Raw genomic sequence first — 27,174 nt, 5'->3', positions numbered from 1 at the left:
CAAATGAATGGGGACAAAATGGTGTTCCATGAAAGTTGGGGCAGGCGACAAACACCCTCGTCCACCCCTAAAATTACGCCCATGCTTGAAATGTGATTGGTATACATGGTGCTGTATTTTCCGGAATTTGGAATCCAATTACGCCAATGTACTACACCTCCCCTCCCCCCACACAGTTCCATGCATTTCATAAATGAAGTCCTTACCGCCTATCTGTCGCTTCGTGTATGGTAGGGTGGTATTGGTCGCCCGTTATCTGAGATCTGCACCGATAGACACTGACTCGCTTTGACGAGGATCTCACATTTAGTTTAAATGAAGCCACGATTGGACCTGCAGTCGCGGGCTTCCACTTTGGAAACCTAACGACCAGACCACCTCTCTTCCAAGCAAGCGATGATGATGGCTTCATGTTCCAACAAGGATTGGCTCTGCATAGACGGGATGTGGTGTAAAATTGCCAGTGAAGGGCAGACACCACGAGTAAAGGGTCAATGTCACCACATTAGACTAGGTGGGAGAAATCTGCAGCCTGGATGAAGCTGGCGTGCTTCGCGGCCATCACATGTCCTCATTTCCTGTTGTGCATCCTTGCCAAATGCTCCTTCTCACTTTTAGAGAAATTGGCAGCCTGGATGTAGCTAGTGTGCTTCTGCTTCTTGACCAGCACATGTCCTGTTGTGCACCCTTGCCAAATGCCCCTTCTCACTTTCAGAGAAATGGGCAGCCTGGATGCAGTTGGCACTCTTCTTGGCCAGCACATGTTCTCATTTCCTGTTGTGCACCCTTGCCAAATGCCCCTCCTCACTTTCAGAGAAATGGTCAGCCTGGATTCAGTTGGCGCTCTTCTTGGCCAGCACATGTCCTCATTTCCTGTTGTGCACCCTTGCCAAATGCCCCTCCTCACTTTCAGAGAAATGGGCAGCCTGGATGCAGCTGGCGCTCTTCTTAGCCAGCACATGTCCTGTTGTGCACCCTTCCCAAATGCCCCTTTTCACTTTGGGAGAAATGGGCAGCCTGGATGCAGCTGGCACTCTTCTTGGCCAGCACATGTCCTGTTATGCACCCTTCCCAAATGCCCCTTCTTACTTTGGGAGAAATGGGCAGCCTGGATGCAGCTGCCGCTCTTCTTGGTCAGCACATGTCCTGTTGTGCACCCTTCCCAAATGCCCCGTCTGACTTTTAGAGGGCTCATTGCTCACAGACCTATAGCACAACTTGCACTCCATTGCCTGGTACTTGTTGTATGTCCTGAAATTAGTTCTCGTTTTCGCAGTTCTGAATGAATGCTGTTTTTTGTGGTAGCCAATGGCAAGAATGCATGTTGGGTTGTAGTCATGCAAAATACACTTGAAATAGTAATTAGAAAAGTTGTATTTAATGTTCACATATTTCAGTGGGTTTTGGTGATGTGTGGATTAGACGAGACAGGGGGACTTGTTCACTAATGGCATCCCTCTGTTACTTCACCCTGAAAACGTCTCTACGCTTACCTCTAGTACATACTCTCCTTCATACATGTACTTCTTCATGCATGTACTTCTTCATGCATCTACTTCATGCATTTACGTCTTCATGCATCTACGTCTTCATGCATCTACGTCTTCATGCCTCTACTTCTTCATGCATGTACTTTTTCATGCATCTAATTTCTCTGCATGTTCGCATTCAGGGTGGCAATTGATGTGGTTACGCTTAGCAGAAAGGGTAGGGTTTAGATCAACAGAGGGGTAAAGAAAATGATATAGGCTAGAAAAAAGAGGGGTTTACCGGGGGCTCCACCTGCAATGACGAAGTGCATGTTAGAAGAAGTTAAAGACAGAACTAAAGGTATGAAGAAGTAAAACAAACAACATGAATGTACGGTGGAGTGAATGCAGAAGAAGTAAAGACATGCATCCTTCTATAACGGGACCATATTCTGTGCACACACAGAGGACACCTGAGTCCGATGAAGCCAACTGTGCAAAATATGGCCAATCCAATTCATGCAATAGAGCCATGGCCAATCCGATTCATCCAATAGAGCCGTGGCCAATCCGATTCATCCAATAGAGCCGTGGCCAATCCGATTAATGAAATAGAATCGTGGCCAATACGATTCATGCAATAGAACCGTGTCCAATACGATTCATGCAATCCTACAGGTTCCATCCACCATGTCATCCGAGATTTAGCCACGAAAACCCTGTTCGGGGGCAGCGATTGGCTAACTCTCCGTAGCATAGGCCAATGCCTGTCTGTGGGCTGACTCACAATGGCACAACTCATTGAAGTTGTAGCACATCTGCATTGAGTTTAACTCATGCGGGAACTAAACAAGCGGATGTGCTGGTGCCTAAGACTGCAACAAACAGCTGTCTTAGCATTTGAAATAAAAACATTTATTTCTGCCGCTTGTCCCAGCCAGCATGGCTGTTTTAATCAGTGTCAGGCCAGGGTGGGCGCGCGTTAGCATTTTGAAAGCTTTGCCACATGGCTATGTTCTTAGGCCACAAGCCAACGAGTTCTGGAGGAATATCCTGGCGGATTCTCATACCACCCCTCCCACCCCCACCTCATTTCTTTTCGCAAAGTGAGACAGAAAAGCTTTTTAATTACACTGCCTTGGGTCAGCCTTTCAGGATATCTGTGTTCCGATTAAGCACTTCCTGTTCGGCGGCAGCACGCGAGCTGGGAGCGCGAGGCCTCTTTCTCGCGAGTACTTGGGCCTTGTCGCCTTTATTGTTTCCGGAAGGCCGCCACTGCTGCCTTGTAAGTGTCGCTTGACGCCACGAGCTCTCATTGAGGCCGCCTCCTGAGCACTTCACGTGCCAGGCCAGGCCCTGAGGTTTCAAGGAGGGGCTGCACGCTATTTAATGTGAAATTACAAGGTTACACCCTTGTCCCCAATTGGAATTGCCCCACTATTTACATGGTTGAGATATAGCTATGAAGCAGTAGCAACAAAAAAAGTTGTTTCTTCAAGAAGCCAATCGCAAGATTTAGAACACAATAGCCGGATGTTGCACGCTGATATCTGCAGTAGGCAGGGGAGTATCCAGCATTGCAAGAAGGGGGAGGTGTAGGGGTGAGGGGAGCGCAGAGGGACGGTGAGCCACCGAAAACGTTGTGCTACTTTCCCCCTCAAATGCACCTTGGAAAATGAATGCTAAACTGACACACAATCGTTCCTGCCCCCCATATGATGACTTGACTCAGTTCCCTCTCCCTGCAATAGTCGGACACGCGTGGGACATGGAGCTGTGTGCTCCTGCTCTGCATCTGCCTCTGGCAGCCTGGAGTGGGACACGGAGCGTGCTCCTGCTAAGCCCCCCCTATGCAGAACCGGAGCATACTGCAACACTGCTGTCCCGGACCGGATGCCCAGAACAGTAGTCATGGCACAGTAAAAAAGGACTAAAATGGCTGCCCCAAAATGCCAGCCTAAGCAAGTAATAGAACGTACCATATTCGGTTTATCACGGATGCCAAAAAAATAAGTCATGCCACAGTAAGAAAGGTCTAGACTGGCTGCACCAGGCCCGGCTGAAGATATGTATGGAGCCATTTCAACATGATGGTTGGGGCTCCCCTGCTTAGAGCGAAAACAGTCTGAGGCACCCCTGGGGTGGATACATGACAATGGCGACAAAGATAAAGTTAATAGCCGCAGATGATCACGAGACGGCCAGGAAGCAGGGTGCTTAAACACTAAATGCCCACTGAAGAGTTCTAAACCCTTTGTCAGAAAGAGGCTGATGTGGGGAAACCAGTGTTACGTCAGAAAGAAGTTAGGTCATTTCTGAAGTCGGACTAGTGAACGCGCGTCGTGCTGTAGCTGGAGGGCAATACTGTACACGGCAATACAGCACTGTCTGGCGTCCGTGTCTCCCACTGCCCCTGGCTGCAGCTGCTGCAGTGGCTCCGAGCAGGGAGGCACACGGCCACCTGTTTGCTGTGTGGTGTTCCCCTGCTCAGCACCATCCTTGTCCTGGCAGCAGGACACCTCCCGCGCGGCACCCTCATTGACAATGAAGATGCTGAATGGGAAAGGTGTCCCGCTGCCAGGAGGACATTGATATGGTATGATGTTGCATTTATAACGCGCCTGCACACAAGTGTTTCTAGGCACGAAAATGAATCATTGTGCCCAGCCGCCAGCCCAAATGTCCCAATCCGGCTACTGAAAGAGCCACTGGGGGGCAAGTGCTCCGCCGCAAAGCCCTCCTCCCTTGCTCGGTACGCCACTTGCAATAGGTGCTCTAACACGCTGAGCTCTCTTACTGGCTGGTTAGCCCACTACACAGTAAGGGACTCTTTAAAAATAAGATGTTCTAGCTGCTCTGCATCCTGAGCGGAACATACCACCTTTGCGCGTTGTGCATTGTACATGTCGCGAGCACTTTGCCACGTGCCAGTCCCATCGTCATACATCCTGATGTTTCCTTGAACACACGGTGCAGGTCCAAGGATGACAACAAACGTGCTGGCTTCATTATTCACCCCACATCAGAGCATAGACCTATGTCACAAGACAAATGGAGCGAGTGCAGAAGGAGGCCCTCGAGTCTCGCGTGCCTTGGGGGGATGTCCACGGGTAAATTAGATAAAAGCAGGCACCACTCTCCAGAGTCTGCTCTCTTTGTCCTTCTCCAGGAGCTGGAACAATAGAACTGTCTGGGTGATGGAAGAAACCTGCTTGGTCAGTCCCCACAGCGCAGGCTCCTCTTACGGCCTAGGTGCAGGCATGTGGCCTCGTTATAGCTAACCCTGGCCGCCAGACACGCCCCTTAAAGAGACAGAGACGGTGCCTCTTTTCTCGGTTTTATTGTAAAAGCGGGAATTTCAGGGAATGAAAACAACGCGCCTGCTTTACTAAATACATAAAACAAGAAAGCTACACAAAGTCAAGGAAATGTTGGGCCAGGTAACGATTGGCTGGTCATTAGGTTATCAGACTGGATTGGCTCCTGTTGGGCTGGGATGGCTCCTGTTCTGGCTGGAATGGGCTTGTAGTAACCCGGGAAGGGGTTCTCCTGGATCAAGGCATGCTTTTGGCAGAGCTTTAAGTGGGAGGCGGAATCGAGGGGAGAGGGTTCTAGTTAGGGGGTGTGGTCTAAGTACAAGCGGTGTGGTCGGGAGGTCCTCCACCACCACCCCATACCTAGGCCACGCCACTTAACTAGGTTCCTCCCCCTCCACCTATGGGAGTGGAGGGCTGGCAATTATAATTGTTGTTTTATAATGCGCTTAATACCAGATGTTGGTTTCTAAGTGCGGGATCGGGATCCGAACCTGTGTTGCACTGCGTTGTCTTGCTTCCAATACAAATGCGTTGGCCCTGAGCTATCCCCCCTCACCCAAGTCAGGGAGAGCCAAGCAGGAGAGCTGGGATGCACCAATATTGTTCCTTTGGTGCACCCTCCCTCTCCATTTTGCTCCTAAATCTCAGGCTCCAAGCCCCGCTGGCAGGCTGCCTGTGAGAGTCCTAGCCTGTGATTAAGAAACAAAATATGAGGCTGGGCGCACAAAAAGAAATGTAGCACTGCAACCCAGCTCTTGTTTTGTTTCTTACTGGGCGGAGCAAACCCAGCAGGCAGCTCTTTCACTCAAGGAGCCGCATGGCTGAGTGGGGGGGGTTGGCTGCAGGGGTCAGCGCTTTTGATTAGAAAAGAGGAGAGGCATCTGCAGGTGCCAATGCCTCTTCATCTTTTCTAATCAGAAACAGGAACACCGCAGGTAGCCCTTTAGCCATGTAGCTCCTTGACTGAACAGCCTGCCTGAGGGTGTTGGCATATCTGGGACTAGTCAGTGGGAGCCCCGGCAGAGCCCTTGCTGGGGAGCCCTTTTTGGAGACTACTAAATCTCTGCCCCAGCTAGCCCTGGCCCACTAAATGCCCTGGCTCCTGGCAAGCTGGAGTTAATCCTAGTAGATTATGCTGTGGTCCTCTTGGGTTGAGTGAGGCTCCTAGTGAGCTGGAGTGGGCTCCTAGTCGAATGTAATGGAGTCGTCTTGGGCTATGGAAGACCTTTGGCAGACTGGAGTGGCTTCATAGTAGACTGATTAGCTCCTTTTGGTCAAAGACTGGGTGGAGTGGGCTACTAGTAGGCTGGGGTGAGCTTCTCTTGAAAGACTTGAGTGGGCTTGTAGTAGATTCGGATGGGCTTCGCTTGGGCTGAAGGAGACACCTGGCAGACTGAAGATGGCTCCTAGTAGGCTAGCAGTGGCCCCTGGTCAGATGTGGTGAGCTTCTGCTTAGCTGGGCAGTCTCCTGATCTGCTGAGGTGGGATATTTGTTCTCTGGTGCTGACTCACCCTGAGTGTGGCCCGGAAGATGGTTCAGGGGCAACAAGCTTGTCTTGAAAAAATACAGCGCCAAGCAGCACAGGTTGATATTCGGTCGCACGTTCGGATGCTGGAGCCCAGCGTGAAGCGTGTTATTAAAAAAAAAAATCATGGCGGTTCCATTGGTAAAGCCCTTTAAATGACCTAGTTGAGCATGTCTGATCCAAACATCAAGAGAACTGTGCAGCAACTCGTATAGGCTTGGCCTGGATAATAAACTGTGGTCTCTAGCTCTGACTATTGGGGTGTGTTTGTTAAACACCAACATTTCCTAAGGGGGAATAATAGGTTGCATTGTAAGAACATTGTCTGTAAATATCGCAGCCTATTTTTTTTTTTAAATGTGTATGTTGAAATGCCCTTTCAACTATTTCTGTCAAAGGCACTAATGTGGTCTAGCACGGGGTCAGCCGATTCAGCAGCGGCATTTGCACAAAACCCAGTGGTGTGGGATGCAATATTTCACCTGCTTTGTCAGTGCCATTCCGTGTAGTCTGCTCACATTTGGGGTGAGGGGTAGAGTGCTTGACTCAAATTATGGTTCAAATAAGGCTCGCTTTGCCTTGTCTGTGTTTCAAGTTGGTTCAAAATGAAGTGACCTATTGGTTCAAGCCAGCCTGAATAGATTTGACTCTGAAAACATTAAATAACAATCCAAAAAGAAATAAAAATACGATTAAATCAATATGAACAAAAACACAGAAAGTTGGAGGCAGCTCCAGCAAACAGGTACTCTAATCTATTCAAGCAGTGCAAACCTTTCACAGAATGTTCAGCTGAAACTCTTTCACATCAAATCAGCTGATTCCAATCCCATTGTTTGGGTAGTTCGGGATATGATTTGAGCCACCTTGTACACCCCTAATCCATATATGATTTTAAGGCTCTGTTTTCTGTTTTTACTGATTTTTACTCATAAATACAGAAACCAATACATTGTCTTTCTGTCTGTATTTATTTATAAATACGGGTAATCCGCTCTTTCTGCTTGGCTCCCTTTGCTGCCAGTCATGCATCTTAGGCCCGCCTCATTGCACAGTGGCAGGATGGAGAGTATACAAGTTGTATAAACAAGAGTATTAAAGTTCTCCAAATTGCTGATAACAGATCTTGGGTCCGCAGCAATCACAGGAGCGGCCGTTGGTTGTTAAGGTACAAGTGGAGCAGACAATGATTTGGAATAAACTAGTTCCAGTGGTTTCTTGAATGGCTGCATGTGTGTTTAAAAAAAGTCATTTGTATCATTCAAATAAATGCATAAAAATACTAGTTGCAAATGATCTTTTTACCTGACAAATAATAAATGTGGATAAATACAGAAAATAAATTCAAAAAATAAATATTGTTAACTACAGAGGGAAATGGCTGGAAAATAAATACCATCAAACCGGGAGTGAGCCTTAATTCTACTTTAGCTGTCGCGCCCGCATTCAGTGGTGGGCGGGGCTGTTAACATCCCAGCGGCCTTAGCCATGCCCAAACCAAGGAAGCGCCTACCCAGGCCTTTAGCGAACATGGCGGTGATAGCTTTTAGTAACCTGGGGCATTTTCCTGCAGGGCTAGTAGATTTATTTTCCGGGCAGATTGCAGCCCCAACTTTTGGGTGGGGGAGCAGGGAGAACTCTGGGGGAATAAAATACAAGGGGACAACTGCGGGCTGCACAGAGGGGACCGAAATTGGGGTTCAGGTGAAAATGGCACATACCCGAGGGAGAGGCCCACAAGGCCGCATAGAACTCGAGCCGTCGCTTTGAGTTTTTCCTTCCGTTCCATGCAGTGGTCGAAGTGAGCGGCAACGGTCGGACCAGTGTTCCACAACTTTCACGTTTTACTGTTAACAGCTCCACTACTTTTTTCCAACCATAAACGCACCATTCCGGGACCATTCTTTGTGAATTTAAAGCACACTTCTTCACTTTATCACTGAATATTAGTTACAGCTGAAGTGAACTCTGTTTCAACTCAATTGGCAGTCAATCGGCATGACTGCACCCCTTGAAACATGTGTTACATACGCTGCTCCCTTCCTTCCTACTCTGTCTGCCGCCGGAGTCACAGTTTCGCTACTTTTTGGGTACATTTCTAGCACGGATTCCATGCCATCTTACTCGCCTGGTCCTCTCGCCCGGCTGCTAAGTAACTGGTAAAACTGCCCAACACTGCAGCAACTCGTGAATTCAGGTCCAGTGAGGTTAGAGATGGGAGAGTCTACCTTTAGACTTGGCGGGGCCGGATGGATGGCTCCAGCTCGGCCATGTTCCACCTGCGATCATTGCCAGGACACCATCTATAAAGCAACTTCCACCCAAAGAAAGTAAAGAGTCCTTTAGCAATGTCTACATAGCAGGTATTGGCTAGAGTTGCTCGGTGAATAGTAAGTTGTGGACGTGTATCGCCACGCCCCCAGACACTGCCTGCCTCTAGGTTTGGGGCCAACACTCGTATGCTCCACCGCCACAGGGGCCAGAGAGAGCCAACCTGGTAGGTTGATTTTTCTCACGGAAACGTTATTTATAATTTTAAATGCGCTGCACGCGTTTCCTCTGACTTTTATCAACATTGCAGGGTTTACTTTGACATAAAAGGGACTTCTTTTTAAATGTCACTGTTCATTACATTATTTTGAAGATGACACCGGGTGATGGTTTTGAAGAGTGCCATTGTTCGTTGTCCGCGCTTCCGGGGACACTTGCATTACTCAAAGGTTTCTCTAGTCCAATATGGCGTCACCACTGCTCTGATATGCGCCAGATTTCAGTGCCTCTTAGATCTGTTGGGTTGCCTTTTACTTCTGCTCAGTGGAACATGACTTCATGGGAAGAGAATTCAGGGGGCCTACGAGGCGGCTCAGTCGCTGTCATGTTCCCTTGACCCCGTTCCCCCTCCCCTTTGTCTCCATCCCTCCCTGGCCTGGACCCTATTGTCCCCAGCACTGATTCACAGGAACCATTATTAATGCTGCATTAACTTTGGCTAGGCTTTCAGGCTTTTTTTTCTGTTCTGAGCTTATTCAGTTGCCGTGACTCACTTACCCAGGAGCATCTTAACTGCACCTGCATCCCATTAAGTGGTTAAGACGCCTCTCCACCGACTGACGCAACTGCCCGCACTCTGTTACTCCCCACTGCCAAACTTCCCACATCCCCTCTATCTGTACTCACTGATGCTGCTGTCTTCTTTCAGCAGCCTGCGACCCTAAAAGGCTTGTGTATTTATAATAACTTGCAGATACTATGACAATATCACTTGTTTAAATAGCGCCTCATGCCGGTTTCCTCTCACTTCTAAGCATAGTGATTATTCTCCAATTCAATAGGATTCATAATGTGCCGAGTCCACCGTGACAGGATGCGATCCTGTCCTGCAGTTTGAACACAGATGTCTGGGGAGAGCGCTTAACTTGCAGAGCTAACTTGGCTGTTATACCATTTTGCATGGGGCTGTAATCTACTTTGTTCAATTGAACTGACCCAAGACTACAGTTGCCAGAATGCGCTAGTTTGTTACGTAAAAGTCTGGGACAAAAAGGGAAAGGAATGCAATGCATTGCGAAAGGCCCAATACTGGCTTTTCAGTGCCATGTGTTTGCTGTTTTGCATATATATTCTCTGTAGTTTGTCATTTGATTTAAAAACAAATAATAACAAATGACTTTACTGACCACAGTAAATTGAAACAAGCATCGACAAAGCCAAGTGTGTGGGCTTATGTTTAGGCATGGGATAGGCATTTGCTAAGCCCTGTTGTAAAGTAAGTACCCGGAAATAAGAACGCAACAGCTGGAAAATGGAGCGTGTACCTGGGCATATGATGTCAGTACCAGGCAAATACCTGTAGAATACAACACGCCAAAAATGCTGCCCTTGTCGCTCATTTTTAACAGGACATCAGTGCTTGGAAGAGAGATGAATGAAGTGGCTGAAGGCACACTTAGTTAAGACATTTGTATTATACCAGTAGCCACTTTCAGCTGCAATTAAGCCATTGGCGCTCAGCAGATTGCTTAGCAAAAATACTGCCATGACTAAGTTTGATGCTACTGCTTGATATTGTGAACTCAGCAGGACGTGTTTTAGGTCGGAAGGAACAGACAGTGAGTGGAATGGCCATAATTATTTGCATGGCCCTGGGGAGGCAATGGGTGGGTAAATTACCAAACAACATCCCCGAGCTTTGTGTCCCTCTTTACAGGTCATCTCCCTCCGACCTGTACTCCAATGCAATACTTTAGGCGTATAAATTGCACTTAAGCACCACCTAATAGCCCAAACAAAAAATCAGATCCTCCAGTTTACCACAATTTTGCGATCGCGCAAAATGCTTCAAAAAACCGCTGCTTTTTAAAACAATGCGAGACAGGCTTTTTTTGCAAAAACACCAGCGAAAATTGGCGTTTTTGCAAAAACACTCGTTTTTTTAATAGATGACAAAAGGCCAGCTTTACAAAACTTCTTTTGGCGCAAGGTATGAGGTGCGCTAACACATCTCATGAAGTGCGTCACAAAAAGGAGCAGCACAATCCACAAAGGGCATCTGAATGGGCGCATCCTACATGAGCCCCTTCAGAAGGCCGTTTTCACCACTTTGCACCATTGTGCAAATCAGGGGGTGTTTCTGCACATTTAAAAGCGCTTTCTGAATTAATAAACAGGATGTGCTCTTAAATAGGGAGAAAAATAAGTTCATCCCACGTGCCTGTTTGGAATAGGCACAGGGGGTGCACATTGCATGACCTGGTCTTTGCTGAGCCTGTCATGCATTTTTTTTAAAGTGTGACAGCAGAGGTGTGGCCCACTGCCGTCACACTTGCATTTCTATTCCTCAAACAGGGATAGAAATTTTTTTTGTACTACATTTTATAGTGAGAAGGACTTTATGGGCCCATAACCATGAAATGCGCCCCCCAGCACCTACTTGGGTGTGGGAGTCTGTATAAGATTAGTGTCAGGAGAGCGCTCCAGACTCTGTTTTCAACGCAGCTGGCCAGCGCATCATTTGCGCTCGGCTCAGCACCCTGGAAAGGCGCAGGTCTCCTTTGAAGATAAGGGAACCTTGCGCATTTCCAAAAATAGGGCATCTAAACTAGCGCATTCTCTGCTCTATTTTTCGTTGCCCCACTTTTTGAGGAACTGGCACAATATGTACATTTTTGAAATATGTAAAAATAGTCACAATACGAGGGGGAAAGGAGAGCGAGGCGGAGTAATGGGTCCGATGGGGAAGAAAGCAGAGGTAGAGCAGTGGGCGAGAGGGGACAGCAGTGGGCAAGAGAGCAGAGAGGGAGTTGTAGACGAGAGGTGCAACAGTGGGCCAGAGAGCAGAGGCTGGAAAGAGGCACTGAGCTGCAGGTTGGGAGGAAGGATGGGGAAGAGTGCGATAGAATGGGAGAAAGGATACAGGATGCAGAAGGAGGGAGAAAGAATGTAGGACTGTAGATTGCAAGAGGAACTAGAGGGAGTAAGGTGTGAATTGGGAGCATGGTTGGGAGTGTGGCAGGGACTGGAGAGTGAGTTTTGGCTTTGCGTTCTGGCGGATCATTTCCGTATGCACATGACTGGCAGTGTGAGAGGTTTGGGAGTGTAAGGTGTGATGGGGAATTGTTGAGTATGAGGGATGTTGATGCGTGGGGTGTTTGCAGGATTCTTGAACATAGAGGGGAGAACATTGCCACCATTACAACTGATAATGGTCAATAAAGTTAATAGTATTAAATAGGCATCTACATTCAACCCAAAAAGTAGAGCAAAACAAACACTGTTCTATCAAGCCAGGGACATGTGGGACTCTCTATTAAACTAGTACAAAAGGTGTGAATAATGACAGCCTGGCTTTCTTCCAGCCTCACAGACTGCCTCTTTCTTGCGACCTGTCAATCTTCCACCCTCCTGTGAATAGAAAATGTGCCGCAAAAATGCTGTTGGGCCACAAAATGTGTTTAATTTAATGCCGCAAAATATTCCATTTTATGCCGCGATATCCTGGAGGGTCTGAAAAATGTATCACTCCGCCCCACCTGTATCTAGCTTTCAGATAAAACAATAATAATAATCTCTCGCTAACTATCAGTACAAACGTGGATTACTTTAGATCTCAGGTGTTTGCGTAATGACACTGATTAATAAAACAACGGAGCACGATGCATAGTAACAATTTCAGAGCGTTGGCATCGCCTACCCTAGGATTTGTTTCTACAAAATAGAGAAACTTTTTGAAACTAATATAAACGTGTTTTGTTTATGGTGCCTGCATGGCATTTTCCAGTAATATTTTCCTGTTTTATACAGCGCTGTTACTATCACTCAATGTCAGTGGAATAGTGGGTGCTCTTTACATTGACCCTGAAAGGATTACACCAAGTCACTAGGATTCTTTACCTGTGCCCTACAGGTTTTCCGTATCTGCTCCAACAGGTTCATTAACCCACCGAGCTGCATCACCACCTTCACGCATTGCACCTTTGAAAGCACATTACAGCATTGGGGACAAAGCAGTGCTGGAGAAGGAGGGAACATGGCCGGTGTCTTGCTGACAGCATGCATGCATTTGAGCCGCAGCTTAACTGCGGGAGTGGGCGGAGCCTACAATGATTCCTTTATGGGAATTCAGAACAAACCCGCACGCCCTTAACACAGTATCTTCCCAGGGAAAACCGTGCCAAAGTTCCGATGAACTACCTTTAGTCATCCATGGGCGGCCAATGGAGAAGGTGGGCGGATCACTGTGGCTTACCCATGATCCTGCCTTCGTGTTGCCTGCAAAAGCTCAGCGAGACAGTTCTGTGTTAAAACAAAATGAAAATCTATAGGTCAATGGGTTGAAGGATCTACTGTAGGAATCTATGCACATTTCCAAACTCCCTGGTCTGGATCCCAGCGATTTAAACTCAGCCATTGATCCCTGAGAGGTCATTAAAATGAGTTTCAATGAGTTGGTCAATAGTTACATACCCATTGTTTATAGTGCCACAAAGCCGTAAGATGGGGACCGCTAGCACTATATAAAAAAACAAGTTCTTATTATCCTTTGAGTATCCACTTGTTCTGAAGTGTTGGCAACAGGCTGCGGTGTCACCGCTGAAGTGGTGGCAGAATTACCATTTCTTCTGCTTGCCACTTGCCTTAATGACCAGATGTCAGCGGCCAGGCTTATTCTCCAGGCAGTGCCAACACTTGAACATGTGTTTCTCTCGGATCTCAAGGAATCCTACTTTCTGTCACATCACGCCCTTAAGGAATGGGGCTGGCAGGTGGTCAAAGCAATGGCATTAAGCAATAATGGGCAGGATGTGACAGCAGTGCCACTGCCATTGTGGGACACAGGGAACCAGGATGTGTTGGGAAACGAATGTTGTGCACACAAGGATCATGGGGCGGACTGAGGAATTCATGCTCGAATGGGGAATGAGCAGTCATTGTCCCGGGGTGATAGCTCAGCAGCAACGTGCTCGCCTTGGAAAAAAAGACGACACAAAGCAACATGGGTTCGAACCGCGGTTCCACGCTTGGCAACCTCTGGGTATGAAGCGCGATATAAATATGCAACTAAGACATATTCCTGTAACAACGCCTTGATGCCCCAGGGCTGTGTGAGCGCTTTAAAAATTAGAAATGCAAATAAATAAATAAGTATATAGAAACTGGGCGACTACTTGGATGGAAAGTCTTAACCTGCACACGGAAAGTGAGACAGGTGCTGCCTGATTTATTTTTATCTACAGGACATTAAGAGGTCCATAGCCAATGTACTCCCACGCTCCCACGCGTTGGTCAACCGTTTACTTACGCCTGCAATCACCAAACGTGTTTGGGCAATGCAGTGCCCCAATGAACTGTAAACACAAATGGTTTACTTCAATTTGTATAAGAAGGTCATGGGAAATAAACCAGACGTGTGCCTTAAAAAGAGGAAACATTGTAATCCGAAAGTCGGAATTCCCAAATTCAGTTAACATGACATTGTAGACCGTGAGTTCCAGTAGTCTGGCTTTCTTTGCTATGCCGCTGATGAAAATGAAACTGATTATTTTTTCCTGAGAACATTGAAGAAACCTTAAACCTGCATCTTATATTCTCCCATTGAAAGCCTCTAATTCTTGAGGTGAACTTGTGTTATGTTATTGATCAACCAAAATTGTCTTTGAAAGTGTATTTTCTTCCGAGCAGATAGCTTCAATGACGTCCTTAGTTGATAAAGATTTTTGTTGTTGTTGCATTAACACGTTCTTATGTACAACTTGACCCCGGGTGCTTAGATGACTTTGATGCATTCTGCTTTCTCATGCGGGGTCCTCTAATAAAAAAATTGCGAGTCTGCTTTTAAAAAACCCTGATCCATGCGATTTGCCTTTCCCTTTCGGAGAGAGCTATTTCCTGTCAAAGACATGTGTTTGCCCTCAAGTAGACCCTCGATCTGAAAAGTAGAAATTAGTTTCTCGAGCACTGAAATCAATTTCTGTCCCTCTACCTTGGCAAGGAAAGATTTACTTGCTGATAAATTGGGAAACATTTTAACTTAATTTTCCACGCACCCAAGGTTTCACGTTTACGCTATATATGTCTGTCACACACAGGGCCATCTGCTCATGTTCTCTAAATACATGAAATAAGTATGCAAATACTGAAAAGAGTGTTGTGTGTCCCTTGAGTTAGTCAAATAGCAAAGTATACAGATTAGTTTAGGACCAAGATGGGGGCAACAGCCGCACCCTGTCAACTTTTCAATATGCCGAATATGCAAATTAAAAGCATTGTGTTTAGGTGTATCTCATTAATATTAATCATGGCCATTCTAAGTGGCCGACAAGATTCAGCCCTTGAGGATTTTCTCTGAGTAGTACAAGGACTCGAACTATGATCCAAAATGGCACTCAGAGGCCCTTGTATCCTATTGTTGAGATGTTCATCCAGTCCGACTCTTTCATTAACAGAACCTATTCAATGTTTAATATTCTACTGTCTTTCTTTAATCAAAAAGTGGGACCGTATGAATGTGGATTCAGTCAAATACAGACCATTTAGGTGGCACTGCAGAGCCGCTGCTTAGACCTGTGCTAATTTGTATTCTTAGTCCTAAATTAGCCGTCTAAATCCCAGTGCATGCATGAATATTGCAAAGACATTTTGATTCATGCATAAATATTGCAGCCAGTTTAGGTGTTCCTTGCCTTCCAAAGTGAACTGTTTTTCCAGTCCATTTCTTTGTCCACCTAGACACAATAGCTCCCCTAATGAACAAGAGATCGGACAGCGGACAGTGACAAGTGAGAGCAATTTAGGGCAATTTCTCACACCCCGAGCCTCCGACTGCTCAGCGAGCTTCCTCCGAGTAGTGACGCAGCCCTGATATCACAGGTTTCGGCAACTCATCCCCTCCTCAGTGCCTGATGTGTGCAAGCACAGGTCATAAGCACATAGGATGTGATGGTGGAGAAGGTCCTGGATGGCGACGTGAATGGTGGCAGCGGCGGGATCGGGGCAGGACGAAGGATTCACCCGTCCCCTCCATTTCATTTCGACATCTCACCAGCTGTGATTCTCTTTTCCCGCCTTGCTCCCTTTGCAATCTCTCAAGTTCAAAGAGCAGCCGGCTGCTTGTCTGTGTCAAAAAGAAGAAAAAAACCCACGGCTGGAGATCTTTTATGTGCAAGATGTAGGAGCCCTGCAAGTGACTTTGATTACTTATTTATCCCGGCTGCACCCGGTGCGAGCCTGTGATATCGCAGATCATCATGAGGCTCCCCTTGGCGGGTGTGTTACTGCTTCTGAAATTCATGGAGCTTTATTCCCTTTGAAAATGTTTTAAAGAAGGCTGGCGAAGATATCCTGTTTTTGAAGTCCCTCTTTTGTGCTTTCCCCTCCTCTTTCCGCAGTGCCTCCTCACCTTTTCCCGGCCTTCCATGCACCCTTGCCGATCGATATGCGTCACCAGGAAGGGAGATACCATTACGAGCCGCACGCCATCCACGCCATCCACGGGTAAGTGTATCTTCTTGTCTTTCTTTATAAGCTTCCTGGGATGATCGTCAATTTACAAATTGGTTAAAGTATTTGCTGTCGCCCCATGTTTTGTAGCGTTTGATAGGCTGGCATATTTCAGTGTTTTGTGGCTGACCCAAAAAAGTATAACCTAGAGACAAAAAAAAATATCTGTTTTTCTAAGGACAGGGCGCTGGAGAGTTTTCGGAGTTCTAGTCTTGTTTAGTAAATTCTCTAGACGGCTTTCTTATCCATCTTAAAACTCCTGAAGCCATTCAAAGTTACATAACTCTTTAACTACAATGTTTCCTAATCGGTGCACGAGTACAAAGTGTGACAATGTGACAGTGTCACTTTTCATTTAACAAGTAGAAATGTGTGTATGTGTATTAATATATATCATGATATTAGCCTGAGGAAGTCCAGTAAGAGGACGGAACATCTGTCAAACTTTTACATTTACATGTGATGTTTTTCCTTTGTCCATGGCCATATGATGAACTTATGAGTTAAACAATTTTAACCATTGCCATACAAATAAATGCACGTTTTTCACTTGGCACTTTATTCAGAAACAAATGTCCGGGTGTTTGTTTGACCATACTGGACGTTTACAGATCCTTAACGTAATGATTTGGCCTGATAGTTGTTTACGTGTGTGTGTTTATTTATAAACACACACACGCAAACATTTCTACTTGTGTGTATATAAATATATGGTAGACTGGGTTATGAGCAGTGAAAAGACTTTCATCATCGAATCATTGATTGCTTTTATGAATGAGTAATTCCTGGTGAAAGACGCTGTCACGGGGGTTCGAAATGTGGGAATAAGCGATTTCTTTTGTATCATTGTAGCTAATGAACATGACGAATGACCTCTGACCTTTATGGTAACGAGTTCACACACACACATGCGCCGTGAACTCATGCTGCAATTGTGTTGCTGCTCTTGACGGGCGAAAATAGCCCCGTGAAGCAGGGAGTGTTAGGTAGCATGGATGCCGGCATTGTGGTTGTGCCAGTGCTGTGTTGGTCTTTTGTGGCTGTCTTCTGTTCCACCTTAGCAAGATTCATCAGGCATGAAGTTTTGGTTCTTCGATCTAGCAAATGTAGCCGTGTGTGGAGGTTGGGTTCTTGCGCATGGAGTTCCGCTCCGTCTGCCTAGCTACGTTTTCCGCATGCGGAGCCGTGTTTGCTATATGTGCCCTGGCCCCTCACACGTGAAGCTGAGATTCCTAAACTTGGGCTGGTCTAGAGGGGTGGTCCTTCTGGGATTTCATTTTGGAGAAGTTCAGTGGTTTGTGAAAAGAGAGGTCCACCCTGATTGGCCTGCCCTCTGCCCTCTGCTGTAGGTGGCCTGGTCATGCAGGCTTCGCAATGGGTCTGTGATAGGAAGACCCGGGGTGTGCAATGTGGACCCCCTGCTTCCTAGGCTAGCAGCGGTGGAGGGAAGAGTGCATCACCCAGACTTGGTATGACTAACGCACATTATGGAACTTGCAGCAGAAGATATAAACATTGTGCATTTAGGAGACTGTCTTCCATGTTTGCCGTCACCTGGTGCATTTTGCACAGAAGGCTGTACACCTCTGGGCAAAGATTCTTTGCATGTTTAGTAATGTGTGCAACCGCAAATGGAAGTGTGCACCTAACAGTAAGCCTGTATCCAGGGAAGAAGAGAAGCTGCACACATGCATTTAGCAAACACACTAGGGTGCTCGTCAGCAAAGTACCAGGGGAGACTAGGATGGCTTCTCAGGAGTTCAATGGAAAAGAGGGAAACTAGGCATCTCTGAAGCGCTTTGGAACACATTGTGTAAAGGGGCTATATAAATGTACTGTCATATCATATCTGAGACTAACGGGGGGGGTTGGAAGAGCAACTGCTTCTCACCAAATCATCGAGCAGCACTGATTGCAAAATCATCATCGAGCATCACTGATTGCAAAATCTAGTTGTCACAACTTTTTATTTTATGGCCATTCTAGAGACACACAATAGACCATTTCTTTGTTTTCGAGGGTGCATTGGTCGCTGGTTCTTACAGAGCAAGGTACTGGTTCTGCAGTGGTTCACCAGTGCTGTACTGGCCCAATGTTTACTTAAATGTCAAGACTGTGTATGTTTCTTTTCTAACCACGTCTAGTTTTGTCAAACGTAAAAGAAAAAAGCGGAGGGAAATGACGCGGCGCGGGTTGCCTCGGATTACACATTTGGTCAAAAGGAGAAGCCAGGATTCAAATGTGAGCCAGATGATGAAAATGTTGCCCTGGTGCCAAAAAATGGAGCAAATAATTTAGCGCAAATGTTGCGCTTAGATAACACGCAGTGGCGCAAACAGGGGCAGCCCCAATCCTTATTATCTAATAATGTTTTCATGAGGGCAAAAATGAAACGGGTTACTTTCTTTGCTATGTGTGCTTTCTAATGGAAACATACATTTAGTAAACCTGTTTCTTTTAATTTTGTGCAGCAGACAGTACGCAAATAGTCGGATTCATGTTTAGCCCTTGTGCAAACTTTTTGATAATACGTATAGTGACAGAACCTGTCTGCTCCATTCCTTTAGCACTCGTGCAAATCTTAACTAATGTGGCCCCTGGTGTTTTTCGCGTCACAGCTGACCTGACCCTCATGGCTTTCTCATGCAAACACCTGCACATTCCTCTTCTTGCTTCAAGTTTCCTATTGAGGAAACCAAGGGCTGGACAAGGGAAACGCAGAATTCAACCAGTTGCACGCGTCATTTGGAAAGTTATTTTGAGCAGATTTGAAAATACGAAAGACCCGATTCATGGAAACGTGCGCATTTATCCTGCAAAGGCCGTGCGCCGAGAACGACACTGCACGAGCCTGCGCGCTCCATGTATGCATGGATTTGTTTTTGCAAATTAACCGTATACACAAGTCGCATCTGGAACAGCACGCCCCCACGCAAAGCAAAAACAGCCAGAACAGCTACCTTTGCATGCTCCCGCGGGTACGAATATATTCAACCATCAAACAAGTGTGTGGAGTCCCCGGCAAGCAGGCCTGCATCTCAGGGACCGTATGCGGGGTCCTCCGTAGTTATTACCGGCACCCCGACAACATGCGTACGATTTATCGTAACTCAGGTAAAACTATGCAAATCTGCATGTGAATCCCCATAAACCGTACCTGCACCCCACTACACTGTGTACATGCACCCCTAAGTTAGATGGAAACCACAACTGTGTACCCTCACTCCTAAATCCGACTCCTGATCTTACCTTTGTGTAGTAATTCTAGCCGCAAGTGTCTGCATGCCTGCCTCCGGTTGGTGGATACTATGAGGGCTTTGCATGGCCATTTCCCTGCCGAGACGTGGCATGCTCAGATCCATAAATACATATCGTTCCATGCAATAGTGGGCATGCGGTGGACTTTCTGCGGGCTGTCCCTCGTAACGCCCACTTTTAGCCTTGTACTTCCTCATTTTCCGTGTTCCACACCCTACACTGCCCTCTCTGCAAGCCACGCCCATGCTCTGCGGGGTGTCTCGCGCAAGTTACTTGGTCTCGCGCAGTGATGTGCCGAGCCTGTGCGAAGTCCTTGCATAGTACAAAAAGGTGCAGTGCAGTCGATTCCATGAATCGACAAACAGGATTTTGCACGCAGTTTGGCACGCCAAATCCTATTTTTTTGCGCAGATAATTCCATGAATCGGGCCCAAAATGTGGCCATTTTTCTATTGATCTGTGAGTGCTCTGATGCTTCCAGGCTTGCTTGTCTTCGCACTAAATAAATAAAGTGGCGAAGATGGAACCATCTAGATTAGAAACCAGAAGCACATATTTTCTGAGACCATGTAAGATATTTCTCAGCCCACCCTCGATATGGTGTCATTTTTGTCCCTCAAATTAATACATCCCTTCACATCAGGGGTCTAACCGTTTAATGTGATGGCAAGGGTTTATGGGAGTTGTAGTTCACAACTTTTACAGCGCCAAAGGGTGCAGTTTCCTGGCTTAAATGATCGGTATCCTTAAGGAAGCATAGATGATCTCCAAATCTCCTCTTATGTCTTCTGGGGCCTAATAGGGCAGAACCCAATCCAGACACTAATGTTTCTGAAGGTTCTGTCCTGCTTATGGGATCCCTGGTGTGATATGCAAAGCTCGCACTGTTGCCCTGCTCTATACATTGCTGTGTTTCTCTTCTATAAGAACCAGCACACACTCCCAGCCAGACGTCACATGTGCAAATTCATAAAGCGCAACATGATCACCACAAAGGTTTCATGGCGCTGTGGAGTGAACAATTATTGCAGCACACTAAGAACTGATAGAGCTGCAGAATAAATAATGGAAGCACTGCAGTCACCAGCCCTCGACCTTTATTCGGGAGGCTGATTGATTCGCTGATTTCGTGTGACTTTTCTGTAGCCCTTATTCCCCATAGGAGCATTTTTCTTAGTTCATTGAGGGTGGGGTCCTACTTTTAGGGAGCAGATGTGGAAGCTGTGGTGAAGGTCTGATAGGTGAACAAAAACAAGATTCCAGCTTGTTTCTGGGGTTTTATACAGAAAGAACAGTCTTGTTGAGTCAGGAGGATAGCTCAGGGGCAAGAGGATGCAGAGCAACACATGTTCGATCCCCGGTCCGCGCTTAGAAATCTCTTGATATTAAGCGTGTTATAAATGTTATGTTACTTGGCATTTATATAGCGCTCTATATATCATTAGCATGACCTCAAAGCGCTGGTAGGTTGAACGCCCTCGGGAACCGTAGTTCTGGTCAGTAGAGAGAGATAGTGTCGTTGGGTGCGTGGGTGCACCAGATATATGTGCAGCTGATGTATTTGCCGGATGGTGGCTGCATCCTAGCGGTAGGTCTGGTGCTGGAGATATCAGTTTGTTGTGTGCAGCCTGGTGGGTGGACACCCAGACTGGGCTCTGGCTGCGTTAGGCCTGAAGGACGCATATGTGCGCAATCAGCCAATGTCTACTAGACAGCTCAGTGGGCTATGCATCTGTTCAAATACCCACTGGTTGCTCATCATACCTCAACCTTTGAAATTCGATAAAAGGAGTGCCAATTAGTTAGGCGACAACAACTGCTATATATTAGTTTCCTAGAGACAGCGCAATATGTGGTATGCACTTTATACAGACCCACTTGTTCTAGAGTCTTCTTTCTACTGCCCCTGGATTTAATCACCAAGTTTCCTCCGGGTGTACGTGTGTGCGCTCTGTACATTCTCATAACATAACATGCGTTGGGAAGATTTGCATTGCTGGTATGAACCCTGGCTGTCCAGGAAAACAGCACTTTTCCAGGTGATTAGAATTAAGACACAAATGAAAAGGCCAGCTGTGTACATATGTAGGGAGCTGCACAGTGTTTCGGGCAGAACCCGAGGATGAGCCTGGATTATGATATCACTCTAGTGGCACAGATAAGCACAGGAGGGCCTTTACAAAGGGATTGCTCATGAGTGAACATGTGCAGCGCCATCCATTCTTATGTGCTTTTTACTTCTGGGGGAACCACAGTGATCATGCCTGCCAGTGCATGAAGAGCGAAAGTGCAGCAGTGTGTGCTTTTGTGCTGCCCAGAAGCTCACAGGTTTCTCACACTCAGTTCACTCTCGAGAGCAACACGGAGCAAAAGCTCTTTTAAGCGATATTTGGTTCACCAGGAAAAGCTCAATTAATTGAGGCAAGGTGCCAGATAAGATAGCAAACCGAGCAAGATAACCACATATTCCGCGTCCTAACGTGTTAATTAGAGCAGGGATCTGTTATCTGGCATGCTGTATTAACCAGGCCACATTCTTACATGAGGGACATTTTCATATCTGGCATGCAGTATTCACTAGCCAACATTCTGTTATGAGGGATATTTTCTTATCTGGCATGCAGTATTCACTAGGCCGCATTCTGTTATCAGGGATATTTTCTTATCTGGCATGCAGTATTCACTAGGCCGCATTCTGTTATCAGGGATATTTTCTTATCTGGCATGCAGTATTCACTAGGCCGCATTCTGTTATCAGGGATATTTTCTTATCTGTCATGCAGTATTCACTAGCCAACATTCTGTTATGAGGGGTATTTTCTTATCTGGCATGCAGTATTCACTAGCCAACATTCTGTTATGAGGGACATTTTATTATCTGGCATGCAGTATTCACTAGCCCACATCTGTTATGAGGGGTATTTGCTTATCTGGCATGCAGTATTCACTAGCCAACATTCTGTTATGAGGGGTATTTTATTATCTGGCATGCAGTATTCACTAGCCAACATTCTGTTATGAGGGGTATTTTATTATCTGGCATGCAGTATTCACTAGCCAACATTCTGTTATGAGGGGTATTTTATTATCTGGCATGCAGTATTCACTAGGCCGCATTCTGTTATGAGGGGTATTTTCTTATCTGGCATGCAGTATTCACTAGGCCGCATTCTGTTATGAGGGGTATTTTCTTATCTGGCATGCAGTATTCACTAGCCCACATCTGTTATGAGGGTTATTTGCTTATCTGGCATGCAGTATTCACTAGGCCACATTGTGTTATAAAGATATTTTCTTATCTGGCATGCAGTATTCACTAAGCCACATTCTATTATCAGGGATATTTTCTTATCTGGCATGCAGTATTCACTAAGCCACATTCTATTATCAGGGATATTTTCTTATCTGGCATGCAGTATTCACTAGGCCACATTCTGTTATCAGGGATATTTTCTTATCTGGCATGCAGTATTCACTAGGCCACATTCTATTATCAGGGATATTTTCTTATCTGGCATGCAGTATTCACTAAGCCACATTCTATTATCAGGGATATTTTCTTATCTGGCATGCAGTATTCACTAGGCCACATTCTGTTATCAGGGATATTTTCTTATCTGGCATGCAGTATTCACTAGGCCACATTCTGTTATCAGGGATATTTTCTTATCTGGCATGCAGTATTCACTAAGCCACATTCTATTATCAGGGATATTTTCTTATCTGGCATGCAGTATTCACTAGGCCGCATTCTGTTATCAGGGATATTTTCTTATCTGGCATGCAGTATTCACAAAGGCTCTGTATAAAGGAGCTTGTGTTGTACCTGTTTCTTCCGGGCACCAGAAGCTGGTTTTCACGTACTTAGCTTATAATCGAGACAAATAGTTGATTTTCATAATTAAACTTCTAAACTTTATAAGCACATTTATAAACAACAGGAAAAGTCAATAGTGCTCTTGATTTTACCATCAGCAGTTAGGCTATTAAACTACCGAGGCCAGTAATAGTGAGTTATCAACAAACAAGTGTTTGAGTTAGAATTTTGAATACAAATTTGTGATGTAAATTCTAAATTTGAATTGTAATCTCCGTACACTAGGTAAACATATAATCATTAGCAGTGGCTGAACATCTGCATTTTGTCCCAGCTTCGTCCAAAAATCTGTTAGACTCCGACCTTCAGGACACCCCTAAATAAGACCACAATCCAGAAGCCCAGACTTCATGGCCCGGCCCTGGCATCGCTAACCTTGGGAAGACTTGCTTTCTGAGAGAGCTTGAGACAAGGGTGCCAAAGCAGATGTGGGATCCTCGGGGGTTCCTATAAAACATCTGTAACTAGGGTGCGGGGCTCCCCAAAATTCAGGCGAGAAGTGTGCTTCTCTCAAGGCTCCACTCTAAAGCCTATACTGGGGATCGGTTGGTGAGTGGAAACAATATTTGCACAAATGGCCGTTTTTCAATTGGACCTTTGAGTGGGCTTGTGCGCTTGTGAAGACAGAATGAGCGCCAGTGTTGTCCGAAGCCACATTTCCTCGGGTCAGGCCAGGGTCTGGCACGAACGTAAGCAAAAACATCAGGCAGCAATGTAATGCCTGGAGCAAGGCAACATAGGTGGGGAACTTCACGTGTTCAACTGAGGAACAATACTTTAGGCGTGGGGCCATCCCATCCGAACCTACCTCTCTGCACCCAACCCCACCCCATGTCTCTTCGTCACAGAGTGTCCTGCAGAGAGCCAGGAAAGTGAATGCCTTTTGACACCGAAGCGCTCCACCTTTTCTCCTCTCCACAAGGTGTCCATCCAAGAAAGAGAATGCCTCTCGACGCCTAAGACACCCAACCCCACCCCATGTCCCTTCGTCACAGAGTGTCCTGCAGAGAGCCAGGAAAGTGAATGCCTTTTGACACCGAAGCGCTCCACCTTTTCTCCTCTCCACAGGGTGTCCTGCCAAGATCCAAGAAAGTGAATGCCTCTCGACGCCTAAGACACCCAACCCCACCAACATTTTCCTTCTCAGCAGAGCGTCCTGCAGAGCCAGGAAAGTGAGCACCTCTCTGATATTTCTCTAGTGTGGACCAGATGGCTACAAACTGCCGTTTGTGGTCCAGACCTAAGCCACCGCCATTTTTCTTTCCTGCAGAGTGTCCTGCAGAGCCAGTAAATTAACGCCTCTCTAATGGGGTCACTTGTGGGGACCAGACAGCTACGAAGGCCAGTGTGTACTCCACACTGGTGTACTGATCACAGGTTTATTTATTTATTTCTTCATTCATATAGCGCACCGAGCCCTGAGGCATCTGGGCGCATTTTTACAAGTTTACTAGCAGAATGCAGCAGAAACTCAGAATCCTGAGGCCTTCGCAGAGGCGTGCTGCTTTTATTGAAAAAAACGAAGATCTGGGAGGCCAGGCTAGTTGGGAATTACGTTTGGACGTTATTACATCGAGAAAACGCCACCAAACGTCCTAAATGGAGAACTGTCCAGAAGTCAAACAGTTCCACAGGTTGCACTGTGTTTAAAATACAACTTGCAGTTGCAGGGACTCATCAGTATCCTGAACAGAAGATATTGTGTTTTCCTTGGACGTGCCCCAAGGGGAGGGGTCGGCAAACGGTAGCTCGCCAGATGTTTTGGACTACGACTCCCAAGATCCCTCATTCATGATCATGCTGGCTGGCGCTGGAGGTTTACCCCTAAACCTCTTGAGAGCCAATATTTGCAGAACCATGCTCTAGTCACTTCCTCCATCCTCCTGGCCTGACTTGGGTTTTAGACAATGCAATTACTACTCTGGCTTCCGTTATGTTCTCACACTTAAAAATCAAAAACCGGGAGAATTCTACCTCGATTTTCAGGCTTCCTCTCGCGAAAAGTTGACCGAAGCACTGGGCTAATTTGCAGGAGATCGGACGTAAGTGGTGGCAGATTTTACAAGGACATTTGAAAGGGGTACATAGCAAAAATAAGCATAGACGGACTCAGGGGGGTGACAAAGAAGGGACAGGGGAACATCACAGCCCTCCACACCCAGATGAGCAGGAAAACGGGCGGCGGCTCACCTCGATGAAAGGGGCAGGGGGGCATTTTCACCCATTCTCCATCCACCGAGGGCCCAGTATCCATGCCATGATAACGCCCATCAACAATAAAAGCACCGCTAGCAATACTGTTGTCATGGCAATAATACAATCATGCCAGTAAACTTCCACAACAACAATAACCCTATGCCTTGTTTTGAAAGACCACCTTGTGGAACTCAAATATGCTAACGTTGGGTGTTATAATAGATCCTAGAATATGTCAGATGTGCAATTTGGCTCTCATCAACAATAAGTTTCCTTGGGGATAATTGTTGCTTTGGATGTTATTGCTGTCGAAATTATCGTGGCGATATGGCCGGGGATATGTTTGTATTGACCATTTTCACATCCAACGCCATTGCTGGCTTGCCCGCCTGACGACAATAGCAAGTGATTTGGATGAGCGGTCGCCCGCACCATGCCAGTGGCTCGGATGAATTCAACATCTTCCAGCCATCAGTTTTTTGATTTCCAAAGGGAATGGTGACAGTTGCACCTTTCCCTGGTTTCATGGCTAAACTCACCCTAAACTAGATGAAGTCGCTCCAATAGGAAACATTGAGATCTACAGCCATCCCAGCACTGTTGTATTGGAATAAATCCGCCCCCATTAAGATTGTGGTGGTAACACGAGTAACACAATGCCACGACCGATACCAAGAAGTAAACACGATATAACCGCTGGATACCAAGTACAGCCTATGACAGTGGTCTGCAACCTGCCGCTCGCCAGATGTTTTGGACTATGACTCCAGTGATGGATCACCATTGGATATGATGGCTAGGGCTCATGGGAGTTGTAGTCCAAAACATCTGAAGAGCAACAGGTCTATGGTGTTATGACTGGCAGGGGAAATTGAGCATCATTGATGGATCTGATGGCGCTTACCTGCTGTCACTATGTATGTCAGAGGCGTAGAGAGGGTAGGACCTGAGCTGGCAATGCCCACCCAAAATCTGTAAATGCCCACTCGGCAGCACTGTGTGGGCATTTACGGATGGTAATGTCACTGTGGTGGGCCCAACTACATTGGCTTCAGGCCCCACTTGTTAGACAATCCAGGCTGCGCCTCTGATGTTTGCCCGCTCTTACTACTAGTAAAACAGACTATGCCAAACATCTAAAATCCTACTACTTGCCAAGGCTACATTTGGGATCTTATTCCATTTGAATGGAAAAGTCAGGGTCTTTTCCAGATTGTTTTAGGATATTCTAAATATGAGACCACATTTTTTTAATGAATATGTTTGGGGTACGGGCCTCCATGCCTCACGTTGGGCGATTGCAAACGTCGGGTGATATTTTAAGACATCTGTTCTGCATATTGAGGTAGCCACAAGATCTTGTTATCAGTGAAAGGTCATACTAGATTGCCTCTTTCTTCTGAAAGGTGGCGCCGTGAGATCTCCGAAGTTTAATTCAGCTTACTTTTCCATCCAATGGTTCACAAAATGCCACTGAGTCTGAACTCTTTCGGCCCCCGCCCCCACTCCTGTTCTTCCAGTTAAACTCATCCTCG

General features: G+C 46.3%; 1 protein-coding gene across 5 annotated transcripts in view; it reads left to right on the top strand.

Moving 5' to 3' along the window:
* The window catches only part of GLI2 (GLI family zinc finger 2), a 1,147,062-nt gene that overhangs the window by 937,577 nt on the left and 182,311 nt on the right, over positions 1-27,174 (top strand). For all 5 annotated transcript variants that reach the window (XR_011274753.1, XM_069616740.1, XM_069616738.1 and 2 more), the window contains one exon: positions 16,197-16,302. Coding sequence is in view for 4 of the 5 variants with exons in the window: in XM_069616740.1 (XP_069472841.1) it covers positions 16,197-16,302 (106 nt within the window). In the remaining variant the exon portion in view is untranslated. The remainder of the gene's footprint in view (positions 1-16,196; positions 16,303-27,174) is intronic.

The sequence above is a fragment of the Ambystoma mexicanum genome, chromosome 9 (genome assembly GCF_040938575.1).
Source record: "Ambystoma mexicanum isolate Mex_15411 chromosome 9, UKY_AmexF1_1, whole genome shotgun sequence".
Classification (NCBI taxonomy): Eukaryota; Metazoa; Chordata; class Amphibia; order Caudata; family Ambystomatidae; genus Ambystoma; species Ambystoma mexicanum.
The sequence above is the reverse complement of the archived record's forward strand: the minus strand, read 5'-3'. Positions and strand labels throughout refer to the sequence as shown.